This window comes from Hipposideros armiger, unplaced genomic scaffold, assembly GCF_001890085.2.
Source record: "Hipposideros armiger isolate ML-2016 unplaced genomic scaffold, ASM189008v1 scaffold_282, whole genome shotgun sequence".
Lineage (NCBI taxonomy): Eukaryota > Metazoa > Chordata > Mammalia > Chiroptera > Hipposideridae > Hipposideros > Hipposideros armiger.
The window spans coordinates 125,974-146,249 of record NW_017731632.1 but is presented as its reverse complement, the minus strand read 5'-3'; the positions used below and the strand labels follow the sequence as shown (position 1 = coordinate 146,249).

Here is a 20,276-nt window from a genome sequence, read left to right as displayed (position 1 = left end):
GCTGCTGGCTACATACGGTAGTCCATGGCAACCCACTGCCACAGGGGCTGCAGCCTATGCCGTCGCTGGCGACTCACGGCAGCCCAGCTCCAGGTTGAGCTGTTGTTCAGCATCTTAGCTGTAGAGGGCAGTGTAACTGGCCCTCATATGTGGGATCCGAACCGGGGCCCTCTGGCGTCTCAAGCCAGTTCTTAACCAATGTGCCACTCGGCCGGCCCCCAAGCCAACTCTTAACCAACGTGCCACTTGGCTGGCCCACTAAAAACTTTTTTTGAGTCAGCATTTTCTATTCTTTTTTAAAAACTTTTTCATTTCTCCATGTTGTAGGAATGTTACTGTAAGTAGCAGATAGTTGGATTTTCTTCCTAATCCACATTGACATTCTTCGGATAGTTCAAGAGTAAGATCAGAATAAATTGGCAAATTTAGTCCATTTATATTTATTGGGATTACTAGTATGTTAGTCTGGTTCCATGATATTTCTGTGTACTTTTGGTAAATCTGTTTTTTCTAGGTTTTTTTCCTCCTGCTTTCCAGAACCTTTGTTTGTTTTGTTTTGTTTTCAAGGCTATTTTTGGTTTGTTTGCTCACTTCATTTCCCCTCCTTTATCAGTTTGGAAGTTACACCCTTTGTTTCTGTCTTGTAAATGTTTTTGTCCTAGCTGATTGCATGGAACATAGTAGGCTCTTAGATAATTGTTGAATAAATAAATAAATGTTTCCTTTAATTTTCTGTCTCGATTTAAATGTCCTTCCCTATACATTCATCCTTTCCCTGCTTGGATAGCAGAGCCCGTCTCAGTCTGAATTTTCTCCCTCCTTTTTCTAGAAGGGGATTCCTATGCTGAGGAAACCTGTTTTCAGTTCCTTACATACATGTTCTTCCCATAGTCGTCTCTATGTTTGTCCAGTTTTTATGTGTGAAATGGAGTTCTGTGGATTCTAAAATTGTCTTGATTTGGGGCTTCAATTTCTCCCTGGTACGTAGAGTTTTGTTGTAACAGGATTTAACAAGTTGTGCCAGTTATTCAGCTGTTATCCCTCAAACCTGAGCCCACCTTTTGCAGTGGTCTGTGGGACGCTGGGGTCTGTGACTCCTTTCCCTCTGCCAGTTGTGTCTCCGTGTCTGCTCCTTCTTGCCTGCCCCCCCCCCCATCACCATGGCAACACTGTTCCTTCCTGCCGCAGCCCCTGTGTCCAGTTTGCACTCCCCACCTCTCCCGGGGCCAGGCTCGTTGCCCCTCAGACTCCAGCCTTGGCCTGCACCCCTCTGAGGTCTGGACCCCAGCACCATGGCCCTCAGGCTGCTGCCGAAGTGAAATAACTCCTCTCCCCTTGTTGTCCCAGCCCTGGGGCTCAGCCGCTTCCCGTGTGGCTGCCTCCCGACAACCTAGAACCTCGCTTTGCCTTTTCAGTTCTCTGATACGTGGTTACCAATCTATATTTATGTGTGAAATTCTCTGTTAAAACAGCTGGTGTGGTTTTGCTAACCAGGTACTAGGAGGAGTATGTCAACTGGAAATCCTACTCCTCAAAGTCCCTGTGTTACCTCTCTTTGGAAAAACAGTCAGATGATCTGGTGTCTGTTCTAAGTTAAATAATCTCTTTGGCAAGAGTTGATTTGTTCGGTGGTGCTTAGTGAGCACCTACTATGTACCAGGCACTGTGGGAGGGGTGGGGCATAGTGGCCACCTGGTCATGCACAGACCTTGCCCCACGGGGGCTCAGTGGGCTCATGGTCTGGTGGTTGGACTTTGTAGGTTAGGGATTTCTAGTTAGGATTGTAACTAGGAACCCGTAGGGTAGGAGAACTGGGTCTGGGCCTCGCCCAGCCGCCTCCCTCCCGCTGTGTGGCCTTGAGCAAATCCTCCACTACCTTCCGAGTTCTTACTTGTAGATTGAGGAGGTGGGACTGGCTGTGCTAAAATGAGTCCTCTCCCTGAAGTGGTGGCTCCATAGGACGGCTCAGTGTTGGCACTGAGAGGCAGCCGGGTACCCTGTGTGGTGGGCGAGGTAAGCGACGCGGGTTCTGCCCTCACCCAGTTTCCTGGCTGTTTTATCAGACAGTGAGCCCCACAGCTCTCCGGGCCTCGTTTGTGGTGGACAAAGACATCCCGTAGCGCCCCTTCCTCCCCTCACGTTTTGAGGCGACAGTGACCAGGCGAGTCATTTCTCCAAGTCCTGAGCAGAGGCCAGGAGCAGGGAAGGGCCGGCCCTTTGGTCTTCCGGAAGCACGCTGGGCATTCATGCCTCAGGCGTGGCTGCTGAAATCAGGCCGGCTGACAGGCTGTGTTCTCCATGCCTGGAGCAGTGAGATGGAGTTTGCTCCCCAGCACCCTCCGATGTTGGGGTGCAGAGAGCGTGTGAGACGTGAGGGGGTGGCCAGCGTCTCCCGCTCACCTTCTCAAGCAGTTATGGTGAGTTGTTTGCAATTTAAAAAGTGGAGTTGACTTTGACAGAGGAGCAGCTTTGGAGGCCCTTTTGCAGTAATCATCACAGAAGTGCTGTTTGGGGAGCTGGGTACGTAGGGCCAACAGGTGCCAGTCAATGGTGACTTCTGGCCAGCAGTGGACTCCTGACGTGAGAAACAAACCAACACGCTCCAGATTCTCCTTGTCGGTAAAGTGTCACCACTGAGTTGGTTCAGTGCTTTGCAGGAGTTTTGTGTCTGCTTGCTTGTTAGATTTTTGTCTTCTCTTTCCTTTAAACTTCCGTATCTTACAGCACATCCGTGCCTGACAAGATGCTCTCCGGTTTCATTTCTTGCACTGTGATAGGACACAAGCTCCAGAGCTGGCTGGCAGGGCAGCGTGCTGCAGCATGACTGCAGCGCGACGTGGCTGTCTCCGCCAGCGTCGCCTCTGTGGCCACCGGGGCTTTAGAAACCAAACTTTGTTCTTATCACAAAGCCAGGTGCTCACCCCCACCACCACCACCAAAAAAAGAAAGAAAATACAGACCAGCAAATGTCTGGTTTGTGCAAAGGGCTCATTTCTTCGCACTTGGGGCCTTCTTTGGTTCAGTAACAGATGAGGGGCGCTTTTCATATCGTTACTGAGGCTGCACAGGTAGGAGCATTGGAAGGGCTGCACGGGAAGCTTTGTTCATTAGGGCCTGCTCCCCGCTCTCAGCAAGTGCTGCGTCCACGGGCCTGTCACGGCGCTTGGCAGCACGTTCAGGAGGCGACAGAGCAGAGGCCCTGCTGCCCTCTAATGGGCGGGCTCCTGGGGGACAGGTGTTATGCAAGCTGGTGGTGTCATTTCAGTTCATGCTCAGAGGTGTGAAGGAAGAGATGGAGACCTAGGAGACGGGTTAAAGGAGGTCTCCTAGAGGAGGTGCCATGGGGCAGGGCTGCAAGGAGGGAAGAGCAGGCACCGAGGCGGCAGGGGGTGCTCAGCAGAGTCGGGTGGCAGGGACCAGAGCCCACAGAGCCATGTGGATGCCCCGAAGGGCATGTGCGGGCAGCGAGCTGCACAGGGAGGGAGGCAGGAGGGCCAGGGAGCAGTGTCTGGAAAGAGAAGGCTGGATCCCAGAGACATTTTCCAGATAGAATCAGCTTCGGGCATATTTTTTTTTTAAAGATTTTTATTGGGGAATTGGGGGGATGGGAACAGTGCTGGGGAATTGTGGGAAGGGGAACAGACAAGTTGCTATCATTTTGTTCTTCAGTCTAGTTGTGGAGGACGTTGCTTCACTGGCCCAAGTTGGCACCATCATTGTGCTCTTCCTGGGCGAGGCAGATCAGTCGCCGGCTTCTGGACGGCCGCTCACTGCGGCTGCTGGCCGCTCACGCTGGCTGCTGGCTACACACGGTAGCCCATGGCAACCCACTGCCACAGGGACTGCAGCCCACGCCGTCGCCGGCGACTCACGGCAGCCCAGCTCCAGGTTGAGCTGTTGTTCAGCATCTTAGCTGTAGAGGGCAGTGTCACTGGCCCTCATATGTGGGATCCGAACCGGGGCCCTCTGGTGTCCCAAGCCAGTTCTTAACCATCGCGCCACTCGGCCGGCCCCGGGCATATTTTTTTAAGAAAGTTTTCAGACAGCTTTTTCTGGAGAATATGTAGAATTGTGTAACTTGCTAGCAGGTAGCATGGTGAGCAGCAGCATGTCCTGCTTCAGAGGGCGGGGGAGTTTGGACTCAGACGCTTGCTGGAGTGGGCCCGGCCACGTTCATTAGTTGTCACACAAGCCTGAGATGCCTGTCACAGGAGCAGAAACACGTGGGCGGGGCACATCTGTGTCTGAATTGGAACCAGGAGGTTCACCCCAGGAGTGTCTGTGGGAGGCCAGTTAGCTAAGGCGGGATTCCGTGGCCCCCAGACCTGCAGCCAGCCTTCCAGCGACAGGCGGGAGTTGTAAACAGGCATTTTCTCAACCTCAGACAGGCAGCGCGCTCAGGTTACCTATCTATCCCTGTTTGGAGACAAGCACATCTTTCCATGCAACTTGATTTCTTGGAGGGCATTCCAGCTGGGCACTGGCATGGGCACACTTGAGAGGCCCCCACACAGCCGCTCTGAGGAGTCACCTCCATACGGGTTGCTTGCTGGCACCTCTGGTGTGGCATCACTTTCAGGGTGACAGCTTCCAAGCCTCCTCGGGTCTGGCACCAGCCCAGATGGGTCCTCTCTCCCCAGTCTTTGGTGCCAACCTCTCGCATTTCCTTGAGTTCCCCTTCTGCCTGCCCTTAGATCACTTAGGATTTCACGTTCTCAGGAAGTCAGAGATTTTCAGCTGTGATGCTTTTTATTTTAAAGATGTGATGACTTATTTGCTGATCACATTTGGACAAGTGCCTAGCATAAGAACCGTGGGTTGATTCTGGTCATTTCCTGGAGGAAGAACAAGAAGTTTCAATGGCCAGTTATTCCCCGCGCCTGAGTTGGGTTGGTCTTCAGGCTCCAGCTGAATGTTTAGGAATTCTTCAATTTCCCAAAATGCTTATAAAATTATGTAAAAGCATGACCTTGCTGAAAACCAGCTTTTATAGTAATAATTGTTACTCATCACACACTGTGCTTTCACAAATGTTCAAACATGTTCTTGCATTTGCTCTTGGTGACAGCCTTTGGAGGTGACTGTTTTGATCCCTTTGCGATAGAGGAAGTTGAGGCTGGGGGTCGTTCTCTGGGGCACATCGATGTAAGGGGCTGAGCAGATGCTTGGAGATCCTGGGACGGCTCTTTTTTTGTTTCAACTCTGTATTTTTGTACTGTGGTGATGTCTGCACACCATGAAATGTACCCTGGGGTGACATAGCCGTGTTCTGTCCCACCATAGCCCTCTCTTTTCTCCAAGGTGGTGTGTCAGGCAGAGCTACACGTCTCTTCCCAAGGAGTCAACTTGATTGATGCTTTCTCCTTCTTTAGGGCTCAAAGCTTGGACGGGGACTCGGACTCGCTCAGACTTCTCAGCGCACCTCGGCTCGGAGATCGTTCGGAAGATCTAAAAGATTTAGTGTTACTCGCTCCCTCGATGACCTTGAGGTAATCATTTCAGTTTTTCTTCTTTAATCCTTGGGTTCTTAGAAATGAAATCCAGTCTTCCAGATACTTATGAACCTCTTTGAATTCCACCCTGATCCTACTCCCTACTCCTCTCTCTCGTAGCAACCGCTGTCCTCTAATGCATACCCGGGTCCTTTCCTACCCTGCACGGTCCCCTGACCGCCTCCTGTCACACCTGGGTCCATTCCTACCCTGCGCGCATCCTCTGACACCTTCTGTCGCACCCGGTAATTTATTGGGTTGTCGGAAAACTCATGACGTATGTTTGCAACAGATGGCACTAGTTCATTTTTGGAAGTTCTAGAGTCATTCGCATCTATGTTATTGCTATGGCATTTGACAGCTGACTGTTCTAGCTTCATTCTTAAAAAAATTGAGCAATTTGGTTGAGTTTTGAAGATTTTACAACAAGTTGAAGATGGAAGACCAAACTGTGCATTTTTGCCATATTTTACTGTTTTACTTCCATAAATGGAAGAACGCATGTCAAGCTTGTGAAAAGTTGCGTCAAGTTACGGTGACAATGCTCTACAAGAACGTCAGTGCCAACGATGGTTCACGAAATTCCATGCTGGTGATTTTGATCTCGACGACACTCCTCAGTCAAGGAGGCCCACCGAGGTTGATGACGACAAAATAAAGGCACTGATTGAGTCAAATCCATGTTACACGACATGAGAGATTGTAGAAATGTTGAACAGCCATCATTCAAGCATTCACGACCACCTGAAGAAGCTGGGATATGTAAGCAAGCTCGATATTTGGGTTCTGCATGAACTCAAAGAAGTTCATTTGACAGCACGTATAAACATCTGCAATATGCTCATTAAACGTGAGGAAAATGATTGTTTTTTGAAGCGACTAATAACTGGTTATGAGAAGTGGATTGTTTACAACAATGTGGTGTGCAAATGGTCTTGGTCCCAATGTGATGATTCGCCTCAAACGACATCGAAAGCAGACATTCATCAGAGGAAGGTTATGCTCTCAGTGTGGTGGGATTTTAAAGATGTCGTGTTTTTTGAGCTCCTACCAAGAATCCAAACAATCAATTCGAATGTGTACTGTCGGCAGTTGGACAGTTTGAATGAATCCCTCATCCAGAAACGCCCAGAGCTTGTTAATTGTAAAGGAGTTGTGCTCCATCGCAACAACGCGAGACCGTACACAAGTTTGATCACCTGTCAAAAATTATTGGAGCTTGGATGGGATGTGTTGCCACACCCACCATACTCGCCTGACCTTGCGCTGTCAGACTTCCACTTGTTTCACTCTCTTCAAAACTCCTTGCATGGTTTAACGTTCAATTCAAATGAGGCTGTAAATCAGCACCTTGTTCAGTTTTTCGCACGTAAAGACAGGTCCTTCTATGAACGAGGTATTATGAAGCTCACTGAAAGATGGCAGAAGGTTTTCGAACAAAACGGGCAATATATCATTGATTGATCTGTGTTCTTTATAAAATTAATGACGTATGAAAAACATAGACAAAATACGTCATGACTTTTCTGACTACCCAATACTATCCCTGCACGCATCCCCTAACCGCCTCCTGTCTGGATCATTTCCTATCCCTGCACAGTCCCCTGACTGCCTCTTGTCACACCCGGGTCCTTTCCTATCCCTGAACGGTCCCCTGACCGCCCCCTGTCACACCTGGGTCCTTTCCTATCCCTGCACGGTTCCCTGACCACCATAGTGGTTTTACTCTCTCTTCTATGTGCCAGATGCTGTTGTAAACAGTTTATAGGTATTAACTTGTTTAACCCTCACAAGTGTATGAGGAAGGGCCTGTCATTACCCCTTTTTAAAGATAGGGTACTGATCCACAGATATAGATAGTATCGTTTTTTGTGGTTCCTTTCTTTTATCTATGTTCCTTAAAAATTTAATGGACTTGACTTTTAGAGCGGTTTTAGGTTTGCAGGACAGTCAAGCACAAAGCTCAGGGTCTCCATGCTGTGCCCCAGCGTCGCTGTGCTGACATCCTGCACTGGTGTGGTGCATTTTTACAGCTGGTGAACCAGCACGGGTACCTTATTATTAGATCAAGTCCAGCGTTGATGTGACAGCTCACTCTTGGTGCTGTAGTCTGTGGGTCTGGACAAATGCATAATGTCATGGCCCCATCATGATAGCATCACACAGAGTAGTTTCACTGCCCCAAACACCCCCGGCTGCACCCAGTCACCTCTCCCCTTGGCAACTAGTGATCCTTTCACCAGTTCCTTCTGTGTGTTTCAAAATTCTACACTGGTGCAATTGCACTGTATGCCTTATTCTGCCATCTTGAAACATTGCATGATGTTTTCAAGATTTACCCGTGTATTGTCTGTTCAGTTACTTACTTGTTATGTGACATTTCATTATGAATATGCCAGTTTTTTATCCATTCCACTACTGACAGGCACTGGGTGGAAAGTGGGAAATAGCCTACTCTGAGTTCAGTGAACACCCCTTCAGGTCTCCTGGGGCACACATGGGACATTGCCGGGTGACGGGCATGGCCAAACACCTACTCACAGTGGCTTTTCCCACTCAGGCTCTGCTCCCTGTGACCCCCTCCAGTGTGCGGCACTGTCAGACGTGAATTTTTCCGTTTCAGTAAATGGCATCTTGTTTTAATTTGCATTTCACTGATCACAAATGCGGCTGAGCTTTCATCACCATGGGTTTTGGGTTATTCGTTTTCTGTGTTTTGAATTAATAGCTTATTCATATCCTTTTTTGATTAGGTTGTTTTTTATATATATATAGATTTCTCAGTAGTTCTTTATATATTCTGGATACAGGTCCTTTGTCAGATAAACGTTTTGAAAAGATCTGTGTGCTTATTTCTACCCTTGTTTAGGGTGTCTTTATATATATATATATGTATATATATGTATACATATATATGTATACATATATATATATTAAAACTGGATTGCGAGTAACTTGGTTTGCGAGTGTTCTGCAAGACGAGCAAACATTTCTAATACATTTTAACATGGTAAATGAGCGATGTCTTGCAATACGAGTAGTTTGTCTCCAGAACGAATTATGCTTGCAAACCAAGGTATATATATACATACATATATATATAGTGATAAAATACTACGACATAAAGCTTACCATCTTTAAGTGTATAGTTCGGTGGCATTAAGTACATCCATACTGTTGTACAACCCATCACCTCCATCATCTCTAGAACCTTCTCATCTTCCCAAACTGAAACTCGGTGCACATTCAACAGCTCCCGTCTCCCCTCCCCCAGCCCCTGGCACCACCATCTACTTCTTTTTTAATGTGACTCCTCTGTGGAATTACACAATATATGCCCTTTTGTATCTGACTTATTTCACTTAGCATGGCATCGTCAAGGTTCATCCATGTTGTAGTGTGTGTGAGAATTCCCTCCTTGTCAAGCCTGAATACTACGCCATTGTGTGGATGGATCACATTTTGTTTATCCATCTAGGGGTCCATGGACACTTGGGCTGCTCCCACCTTTGGCTGTTGTGAATAGTGCTGCCTGTGAATATGGGGGTAAAAATTAACTCTAAATAAGATAATTTGGTATAGACTCAATAATAATGAACTGGAATACGTTGAGTTTGTTTGTTTTTTTCTTAAGAGTGTCAGTTAATTTGTGTCTAATGTGGAACTGGAATCACTGAATATTAGAGGTGAGGAGGCCTTTGAGGTCCTCTCGTGCAGCTGAGAAGTGAGATGAAGGCTGGATTCGGGAGGTTTGCAGACAGTGAGAGGTGTGCTGCGGGGCAGAGGAGAGGGAATGGTACTCAGTGGCGGCCGTTGTCCTGCCAGCTCTCAGGTCACTGAGGGCTTTTCCGGCCAGCACGTGGGCTCTTGGTCCGGTCGCGGTCAGAACAGGCTCCAGGGCGGCACCCACGCTGTTGTGGAGGAAACGGGTGCGCAGGCTTTGACGAGGACCCGCCTGCCTGCTGAGGACCTTGGGAGCTGCGGTGGTTTCTACCCCAAGGTGGGTCTCAACCAGGCTTGCAGTCTCAGTTTAGAGTTTTGCCAAGTGTTGTGTCTGAATTTTTCTGGGAGGAAGGTCTCAGACGCCAAGAGGTGAAAAAGCTCGCTGTTGATTGTGGGCTTCGTGGTGACGGCGTGTGGTCTGACTCCCATTCCTCTGACGTGTGCCTCTGGGACCAGCCCTCTAGTTGGCTGCCAGTATTGCTGCTTTCCTTCATCTGAGAGGAAGTGCTAAGACGGTCCACTTTCCAGGGCGAACAACCTGGGTGTTTGCTGTTCTCCGCCTATCAGTCAAGGGCGGTTGCATATCCCTGTCTTTTGTCTCTGATCGTCAGATCAGCATGGCACGGAGACTGTCATTATCTCCATTTCATAGATGGGATGTAGGGAGGCTCACCAGCATTCTTAGGCCACACCTGGCTGCAAAGCACGTGATCTCTCCACCACCCACCGAGTCTCTTGTCAAAATAGTATTAGAGACATGGGATTGAATTTATGCTAATTTTTTGCCTGAAGATTTCAAAATGTAGACTCTACATATAACTTCCATTCACACTTGTCATTGGTAAGGCTATTTCTAAAGGAAATAAGCCTGCTGAACACAGTGTCTGTTCTTCCCTTTGTTACTCTCCGGGGAGTGTGCTGGGCAGCCCCTGAGATGGCCCCACGCTCCTGGGCTTCGCACCCTGGCATTGTCCCCTCCCCACCGACTTTCTCGTCTTCCCTTTAATTGGTGCTGAACGGGTCAGGGCCTGTTAGTAACATTGTATCTGCCTGCCAGGGGCCTCTGCATGCCCTTGACCACCACAGAGCTGGCCCTACTGCACAGGTTCAGTTACAAGTCCACTTCCTGGGGCCCTGATGGGCACCAGCATCTTAGATTGGGGCCCCTAAAGGCAGACTTAGATGGAAGGCCATTTAAACACAAGGATGAGGAGGAAGACCCAGTAAGGACCCACATCAATTACACCCCAGCAATGGTCCAAGCACTGGGAGTGGGTACATGTTTCAGGGTGCTTTATTGGCTAGAAAGAGGGTAAAAGGGCTAATTAGTAATTGATTTTTATAAGGTAAGGATGCATACGCAATTTGGAAGAAGGTGAGAAAGGAAGCAAGGAGAGACAGATAGATAGCAGTTAGTAAAATGGTCAAGTCCAAATATGTCAGTAATTCCATTACTTTTAAATGACCTAAATATTCCAATTAAAAAGAAAAGATTTCCAGACTTCATTAAAAATCCATTATGCTATTTACTAGAGATACAACTAAAACGTAAAGATACAAAAATGAAAGTAAAAGAATGGAAAAGGATGCACCATGAAATACTAAGCAGAAGAATGGGAACGTAGCTATGTTAACATGAAAGTATTAAGGCAAAAAGCTTTTCTAAAGATAAAAAGGGAGACTTCGTAATGATAAACGGCAGCAGGAAGTTATAATTCTAAATTTTGTACCATTCAATAACATGGTCTCAACATAGCTAAAGCAAAAATTGATAGAAATAGGAAGAGAAATGGACTAATCTATACTCACAGTAGGAGCTTTTTAACACTCCCTGCTCAGTAAGTGGCAGTTGAGCCCCCAAAAGTCAGTAAGAGATAGAATCTGAACAGCGTGACTCCCAACCTGGCCTGTTGACTGATGTGGGCCCTGTGCCCAATGCACGCGTTCTTCGTGTTCCCTCTTGGAATGTTTCTGAAAGTTGACCACGTGCTGGACTATAAAGCAGGTCTTAATAAATGTGGAAGCACTTCCGCAGAGTGTGTCCTCTGCCACTGGCAGGTCTAGTGGAGACAGGGGGCAGAGAGGCTGCACCGCCTGGCAGTGAGAGCTGAGGATGAGAGATCCAGGGTTCCAAGAAGAATCACTGTGGAAATTAGGACATTTTGAATGATAATGAAAACACACACATCTAAACCTGTGGGATGTAGCTAAAACTGTGCTTACAGGAATGTTTATAGCTTTACAACGCATATATTAGAAGTGAAGGTCAGTGGAAAGTCATCTCAAGCAGTTAGAAAAAGAGCTGGAAAACAGACGCAAAAGAACAGCGCTGGACAATAATAATGGCAAAGGCAAAAAAATTCGTGAACCAACGAAATTAAAATTAACAAACTAAGCTAGCGAAAGAATAAATAAAGAGGGGTTACTTTCCGACTCATGTTATGAGGCCTCCAAAACCTTGGCACCAAAACTGACAAAGACATCAGAGGAAAGGAGAGTTATGGGGCGGCTCACTGGTGAGCACAGGCATGAGGGTCCTAAACAACATGATTATGTATAAGCTGAACGTCGCGCTTCATGTTTATTCCAAGAACACAGTATTTTTTTAACATTTGAAAATCAATCAATGTAATTGACCACATTAACAGAATAAAGTAGAAAAATCATATAGCACCTCAACAGAAGCAGGAAAGGCATTTGGTAAAATTCGGTATCCATTCATAGTTAAAAAAAAAAAAGGAATTAAAGGGAACTTCCTTAATCTGATGAGAGTATGAAAAACCTCTAAGGCATGGATCATACTTAAGCTTTTCCTTTGAGATCAGGAGCAAGAGAAAGATGCCTGCTGTTACTAATTCTATTTAAGTTTTTATTGCAAGTCCTAGTCAGAGTAAAAATAAAAAAATAATAGAAGTTGAAAAGCTTGCAGAGAACATGAAAATGTTGTTATTCTCACATATGATTATAATACAGAAAATCCAAAAGAATCTGTAGATTAATTATTAAAATGAATGAGTTTAGCAAGGTTGCTGGATAAACGGTCAGTATACAAAAATTAGTTGCGGATACAGTTAGAAAATGACCTATAGATTCAATGCGATTTTAATCAAAATCCTAGCAGGTGTTTTATGGAATTTAAGAAGTGGATTCTAAAATTTTCATGGAAATGCAAAGTGCTAACAGTTGCCAAGATATTGTTGAAGAAGAAGAAGGTAGGGGGACTTCCTCTGTCAGCTGTCAAACTTATAATATGTGAGAGCAGTCGGAGACTGTCAATGTTGACCTCACTGCCCAGCCACAGGGAAGGACAGACTGTGACTTACTCGCCCAGCGGGGTGCTCTGTGGCTGCCTCCGTACATGGACACATATCACAAGAAGGGCAGACACAAACAGTGTGTCCCTCTGATTCTATTCATAGAAACTGAAAACAGGCCGGACTGAGCCCTTCTTTGGTTGTGTGCTCAGTGCAGAACCATGAGGACAAGCTAGAACATCACTACTCTTTTCGTCATGACCTGGGCGAGCCCACGCGGGCTCCACTTTGTGATAAACCACGGAAGCATATATTCCTGCTTTGTGCCCTTTTCTGAATTTGTAGTAAAATGATCAGCACAGCATGTGTGTCTCTTCCAGCCTGGTGAGCTGCTGCAGTAGTCAGTGTTAGCAGTTAGGGCCGGGGTTTTGCAAATGAGCCAGAGAGGAAGATGGGACAGAGGGACCGAGAGATGGTGGGTGTGTGGAGGGGGTGGGAAGCGACAGGGCAGAGCTGGTGGCAGATCGTAGGAAAGAGGGAAGGTCTTTGTTGGTAATGTGTCCCCACTCCATGAGGGCAGCCCCTCATGCAGGGCCCATGCAGTGGGGGTCACCGTGACCTGCACTAACAGGCCACACTGGGCTAATGGCACCTGCCTGAGCCCCTGTCGCTGTAGATGCAACAGTGAGCCGTGGGCTGCAGGGACAGTCGCTATTTCTGCTTTACAGGAAACTGAAGCACGGTGCCACTGCCAGGGCTCAGGGACTCATCCCAAGCCACCAAGCCCGTTCCCCAGCATGCTGGCCTCAGGGCCCTGCTTCTGAGCGTGCACTAGACTCGTGTGCTGTTGCTTCTCCCAGAACGGCGGCGCTCGGGGGCGGGCCGTGGGTCTGTGCGTCTGGCCTCCCAGCCTTCTGTCACTCCCACATATTCCTCCTGCTCTCAGAATTGCTCTCCAGGTGAGAGAGATGACCAGACAGGTGCCTCAACAGGAAGATGTCAGGCAGGGTGATGGCGTATGTGGGGGAGAGATGGGGCTCCCTTGGATGCCATAGTCGGGGAGGGGGCAGGGAGGCTGCTGTGAGGTGGGAGCGTCCACGCCCAGCCTTTGGTGCTAAGAGGGGGCCAGCCACGTGAAGGTCTTGGGATGGGACAGCCAGTGTGTCCAGAACAGACGAGGGAGGGCCAGGATGAAGCCTTGGCTTTTCTTCTGTGTGATGGCGGCCTGTGGGAGCTGAGGAGAGAGCGGCTTCCCCGGCGTTCAGTGCCGCACTCTGTCGGCCTGCGTGGGAAGCTGGCGCAGCCCCTCCTGCGGGAAGGGCAGGCAGCCTGTTTGAAGGCCCCTCTGGCAGCACATGGAGGCTGGCAGGGGCCATGAGACTCACCAGGAGGACAGTGCAGGCAGCTGGAGACCAGACAGCCACCTTCTCAAGCTGAAGCTCTCAGGTTTCCAAAGACCAGGAGGGCCACCACTTTGGACTAGAATGGGGCAGGGGTAGGGGTGGAGAGCCGGACTGGGCAGAGGCCGTGGTTGGGGCTAGAGTCCGGTGACTACAGTTTTATTGGCACGTGGTCAGGCCACTCGCACATTTGTGCTGTTTTCACACTGCAAGGGCAGAGCTGAGTGGTAGAGACAGCGTGTCACCCACAAAGCTGGGGGTACTCACACTTGGCCTCTAGAGCAAACTTGCTGCGCCCTGGGTGAGGCCACTGTGGGGAGCTTGCTGCCAGCACCAGGACCGAGCTGGAGGCAGGGCCTGGGAGCAGAGGGCCCAGCTCTGCTCTAGACTGTTCTCTAGACTGTGGGTGCGAGCCTCCAGCCTCTCCCCGTGGCCTGACACCCCACCCTTTTCCAAAAGGGCCGCTGGCAAGTACCAGGCCCACCTGCCCTGCTGCCCGTGGACCCCTCGCTGCTGTCTGTACCCGTGTCCCAGACCCGGCGAGTTCAAAGCTCCCCGAAGCCCCAGGCGGCTCCTTGGGCCTCTCACAGCACCCCAGCCTCCCTCCTCTGTATCACAAGCTAGAGCATATGCTTGGAGGAAGTGTGCTGGCTTCTCTCACTTGAGCTGGGCCAGGGGGAGCCCAGGTGTTGATGATGGGAACTGGCAGTGCCAGACCTGGACAGCAGGGGGCGCCGAGGCCACGTGGTTCCTGAGAACTTGCTCAGATGGCTCCCGAGTGGGGGAGGGGAGAGGCAAGGGCGGTGCTTTAGCAGGTGCTCCCTCTAAGGCCCAGGTCCTGGGTGAATTCCTTTACTTTAAATGGCTATTATGCTTGCTGTCAGAGAGCTGTCATCCTGCAGAAGGCAGGTGGAGCCTGTGCTGGACCGGACCTGAGATTGGCCGAGGCCACAGTTGCCTTCTTTGGCCACTTGTCTGGTTTGGTCCATTGCCCTCGGCCGCTGGCTCACCTCTGGGATGGCCTGCACAATTTACAGAGGTCACATGACCCAGATGCAGCCTGCACAGACATTTCAAAACAAGCTTTCTTTTCTAACCTTATTTTTTAAGTTTGCTACTTGTTATTTCTAGAAGAATTTAACTTACTTAGAAGTTTTTGCTTGTTTTGGTCTTTGATGTACTTGTCTGCCCTTTAAACCAGCGGTTCTCAACCTTCCTAATGCCGCGACCCCTTCATACAGTTCCTCAGGTTGTGGTGACCCCCAACTATAAAATTATTTTCGTTGCTACTCTATAACTGTAATTTTGCTACTGTTATGAATCGTAATGTAAATATATTTTTGTTTTCCGATGGTCTTAGGCGACCCCTGTGAAAGGGTCGTTCGACCCCCAAAGAGGTCGTGACCCACAGGTTGAGAACCGCTGCTTTAAACCATTTACATAGGAAATTACCTTAATTCTCTCTAAGGCCCTATTAACTTGGGCATGTGCCAGGGTTTCTCAGTGCCTCCTGTGTCTCCTCCCTCATTCAGTGAGTGTTCATTGAACACCTACTGTGTGCCTAGCGTTATCCTGGCTCGGGACAGCAGTGAATGAACCGTGCCCCCTGGCCTCCTGGAGCTGGCCTTCCGGAGTTGCAAACACTAAACAGATGAGTGTGTCACCCGTGTGTGCGGGAGAGTGGGACACCGGACAGGGGAGCCTTGTGAGCCGGCTTTTAAAACGGTCTCTCTGGGCCATGGGCACAAATGACCAGTGAGGGCAGTAGGAAGAAAGGGAGGCAGTTAGGGTTAGGGGCATGCGGTGGTCCGGGCTGGGGGCCTGGGCCAGGGAGGCGGCAGATGGTCAGACTCCTTACCTGGGATCAGGGATGGAGCCTCAAGGGTCCCTGCCCACAGGGGGGTCGGGCCTGGGGGGGGGGCGGCAGGAGGCCTGGGGGCTGGCGCAGAGAGGGCCTGTGAGGCTGGTCTCCTCTGCTCCCACCTGTCAGCTTCCTCGGAGAGTGTGGGGTGGTCTGACCCTCGCCTGTTGGGGGGAGAGGGGCTGCAGGGCTGACAGGGCCTCGTCTTAGGCCCGCTCACATCCCTCCTGTTACTTGGAACCTTGAGTAGAGGGAGTGTCTGTCCCTGCTGGCCCCAGCTGTGCCCACCCGCAGGACTGGGGAGGACTTGGGAAGCCCTGAGGGGTCTAGGGGCCTTCAGGAGAGCATTCCCCTCCCCCTTCTGCGACTGGCAGAGACTGGCGTCGGGCCGGGGACGGTAACTTGGAACGCTGTGAGGGGACCCGGAATAAAGGGGGATCTCTTTGGCAGCCCCATCACAGGCCCTGTCCAGGCCTCCTGGCCCGGGACACACCTCAGGAGGGTCCTCTCTGCTCTGCTTGGCGCCTCGCTGTCCCTGCTGGTTGCCCCTTCTCTCACCTGTCCCTCTGGCTGACCCCACCCCTCACATCTTTCCTGAGCTCCCCAAAGGTCCCCCCACTCACCAGGCCCCCCCTGCCATTCCTAAGTGCTTATGCTGACTGCCCAGCTCAGGGAAGACTCCCGGGCAGGCGCAGGGCCGAGAGATCGAGGACATCCAGGCCCCCCTCAGCCCTGTGACAAGCTGGGGGCTTGTAGTCCTCCCTGTTGTCCAGAGCACCCGCCGGCAGTTCGGCAGTTTCAGGTGCTGGAGTGTGCCCGGAGGTATAGCTCAGGTAGGAGGCCAGACAGGCCGGGGTTGGGGGGCTGAGAAGGACTCGCCTGGAGCGGGCCCTCTTCCGGTGGCCTCCAGCAGCTCACCGTCATTCTTGCTAAGGCTCAGCCTGGGGGGCTACAGGCACTGCCACCCCCCCCCCACCACCACCACCTTTCCTCTGTGCCCAGACCAGTTAGGGGCTGTGCCGGGCCTTGGGGCCCAGAATGAGTGGAGGGGGTGCTGCGTCCAGTCTGTCTGCCTGGCCAGGTCCACACTTTATACCACACAGGCTCCGGGTGCAGCTGCCTGGGAGGGAGGTGGGCTCACGGGTGACGGCCTTAGGGTGCCCACAGGGCCCCACCTTTCCTTCACACTGCCCGGTGGTCGTGCTTGATCTGGGCCTGGGGATGGACGGGAAATGGGTGCGCCACGGCACAGGCCGAGTGGGCCACCCCCGGGGCCTCGGAAGCAGAGCTGGACGGAGCTGGACGGAGCCAGGCTTCTCCCCCTGGCTTGTTTCATGGCTGCCCTCTTCCAGGAAGGAGCAGCTATGCAGATAGAGAGTTTGGGCTGCCAGCGGGTGGGGGGCAGTCCTGCCCACGTCCTCCAGGCAGCCGGCTGTTGGCTGCTGCCGCCCCTGCTGCTCTCCCCCTCAGTCTAGCTCGGCCCCCAGCATTCATTCCCTCACCGCTCCAGCCCTGGGCAGGCCTCACTCTCCCTCAACCCCCTCCCCCCTTCCTTCCCCCCTCCTCCTCCTCGCCACTCCCTCACTGCCCCCAGCGTTTCCTGGGCACTAGGCCTGGCAGTTGCTGTGCTCAGCGGTGCTGATGGGGTCTCTGACCCTTTCCTGCTCCTGCTGTTTTTCATGCTTTTACTGTGTACCGTCTCTTGAGAAAAGCTGTCTTAGGGAGCTTGAGCCGATGCTGTTTCTGAGATGTTCCCCTTTCAGGCAGGCGTTGTCTGTCTGCATTGAGCACAGAGCCATGAGCCCGAGCAGCCGACTGTTCCCTGAATGCTCCTGGGGGAACCTCGGGTCCCCTCTCCCAGGGAGAACCGAGAGGGAGGGCGGGCTCAGTGCCCGCCCAGCTGGTGGCCTGACCCCAAACCCAGGGCCTTAATCCCAGCCCACGTGGGCACTGCTTTGCAACCCTGGACAAGATGCTCGCTGAGGTTGCTCTTGCCATTCTAGGAGCACGGCAGGCTCCTGGAGCCCCTTCTGATGAGACCGCGCTGCCCGCTGTTAAGACTGGACAGTTAGGAAGCACTTGCGGGCGGTCAGTTGACCCCTGAGTCCCCAGCACGTTAGCAGGTAGTTTGCCGGTGCTGCCCAGGTCCGAGAACTAGTTTTCTGTTTCTGTCCTTCCTTCCTCACCAGGACATGTCCCCGTTCCCTCACCTGCAGGTGCTGTCAGATGTTGGAAGGCAGACAGAGCAGGTCTAGGGAGACAGGTCCTCGGGCTGGCACCACATAAACTCACATGGCACATGGAGGCTTATAATAGAACCAGCCCCTGTAATTAAGGGTGCGAGCTGTGCCACGCTGCTGCTACACACGGATTCTCTGCAGCTGTTGTACTGCCTGAGCATTACCCCATCAGCTGAAGTCTTCTTCTTCTGATTCGGTAGAGGAAATACTTTAAAAATGATCTCACAGCGTGATTTATGTAAACGGCTTTTTTTTCTTTGTACGAGACAATCCAGAGAGAGTCTGAATCCCTGGCCAACCACAGCTTCCTGCAGTGTCCTGTTGCCATGGGTTACGGAGGGAGTGAAATGGAACTTCATCTGAAATGTCTTTAAACTTCTCTGACAGGCACAGGCACGCCACTGTGGAAGTGGTATATTCTAGGTCTGCGTGCCTGGTGAGGTTCGCAAGTTTTCTTGTCTTAAGATGAATTTGGGAAAAGGGTTGTCAAAGGAAACGCACATTTTAAGTGATCAGCAGGTAAGTTACTCCAGCCGTTTCTTGTTCTTTAAACAGAATTGTTATAAGAAAACTTGGCAGGTTGGCGACTGCTTTATTTTCAGCCTGTTTAGTGAATGGTAGCTTTTAAATGTAAACTTTGAAAGCATTTCCTTTGTGTCTGTATCACGGAACTTAAAGTGAGTACATGGAGGCACATGCTGGGCTCTGGGACCACAGACCTTCACCTAGAGCTGGGCTGGGTGGCGGGTTGGTCACGCAGGGGCGCAGCCCAAGCTCGTGGGGCCACAGCCCAAGCTCGTGGGGCCACGCTATCTGCGCTGCCAGCCAGCCTTACAGAAAGCGCCAGTGCTTCTCTCATCCTTACCGCAGTGATGCTGACAGAGCTTAAAGAGGAGTGAATTAATTCTGTTGAAATTTAAATTTCAACTAGGTAAATGTATTAAAATGACCATACTCTTAATTACTGTTATATATCTTACATCTTTAACTGTAATGAGTTGATTGTTTCCTATGCATACATAGGGAACTGCTGGCAAGCATACTTATGATTATTATCTGAGCTTATAAAGTTGGACTTACTGTAAAAATTTTTTAAATGTTAGAGATTGAATAAAAAGAATAATTTTTATTTTCCTCTGGTGGCTATGCTGTGTTGATGTGAAGGTAAAAATAAATTAAATCATTTATAGAAGATTGTCACTAATTGCTGGGCACCAATTTTTACTTCATTCTTTTCTGAGAGTTGTTGCATCGTCATGTTTTCCTAATACCTAATTAGAAGCTTCTGTCGAGAACTTAGGAGACACATCTCGGTCAGATGTGCTGGGTGTGGAGGTGGGCAGAGGAGAACGAACAGCCTCCGTCCTTTGAAATGGAAAACAGAAATAGGTCTGCTGGACAGGTCAGGAATTGCGCTGATGAGGCACGTGCAGATTCTAACGTGTTTTGAAAATGCGGAGCTGTGTTTTGGAAGCCCCTGTTCTCACAGCTCATTTGTGGGGTGCAGGAGCAGCTCTGAGGTTTACGGGCACGCTCGCCACGAGGCTGCCTCTGGCCAGTGTGTGCCGGGCACCATGTGTTCCTGTACATTCCACTTCACATCCTGGGTGGAAAGTGAGTTTTGCACAGATTATGGACTTAAGGGACCAACTAACCAGTTCGTTACTTCTACATATGTGTAGACTGCACTTGCATTTCTGTAGTGTATTAAGGCAAGTTTTAGAAAAACGTTTTTTAGTCTTAAGTAAAAACAAAAAAAAAGGTCACTGAAAATCTGCCTTTGTACTTGGCCATATAAATGATTTGGATTCCTTTAGAAATTTCTGCAAATGTTCAAAGTAGCAAATAAGTTGTTCATGTGAGTGTGTTAACTCAATCTGGTTGTATGGTTGTATTTTAAGCAACAGAAACTGAGCAGCTTCCTCCTGTGTGTGGAGCGTCCTGGTGGAAAGTGGGGGGTTCTGGACGGCAGCACTGCCTGGCTCCACTGGGGCCAGGTGAGTCATCGGGAGGACAGCCCTGCAGTGGTGACAGGTCACATGGCACGGGGGCTGGGGGTGAGGGCGAGGGACTGTGGGAGGGCCGGCTCTCGCCCCACCAGCTCTGTGATCTTAAGTAAACTGCTCAGATAGTTCATCTTTAAAATGGGGGTGTCACAGGGATGCTGGGCTCCATCCAGAGCGTGAGTGGTCAGTACAAGCTGTGCTCTCTGTTCCTGATGGTGAAGTGGGAACTCATAAGCCTTTATAGGAGCCATTTTCCAGCGTCATTTAAGAGGCACCAAGGAGAGCCGACAGGATGCTGAC

General features: G+C 50.3%; 1 protein-coding gene across 8 annotated transcripts in view; it reads left to right on the top strand.

The window, feature by feature from the left end:
- The window catches only part of RGS12 (regulator of G protein signaling 12), a 121,207-nt gene that overhangs the window by 33,395 nt on the left and 67,536 nt on the right, over nt 1–20,276 (top strand). For 6 of the 8 annotated variants that reach the window (XM_019658013.1, XM_019658014.1, XM_019658018.1 and 3 more), the window contains one exon: nt 5,373–5,489. In XM_019658013.1, coding sequence (XP_019513558.1) covers nt 5,373–5,489 — 117 coding nt within the window. Of the gene's footprint in view, nt 1–2,280; nt 2,418–5,372; nt 5,490–18,155; nt 18,490–20,276 lie in introns of those variants that run through there. The other 2 variants (XM_019658020.1, XM_019658021.1) reach the window with 2 other exon arrangements.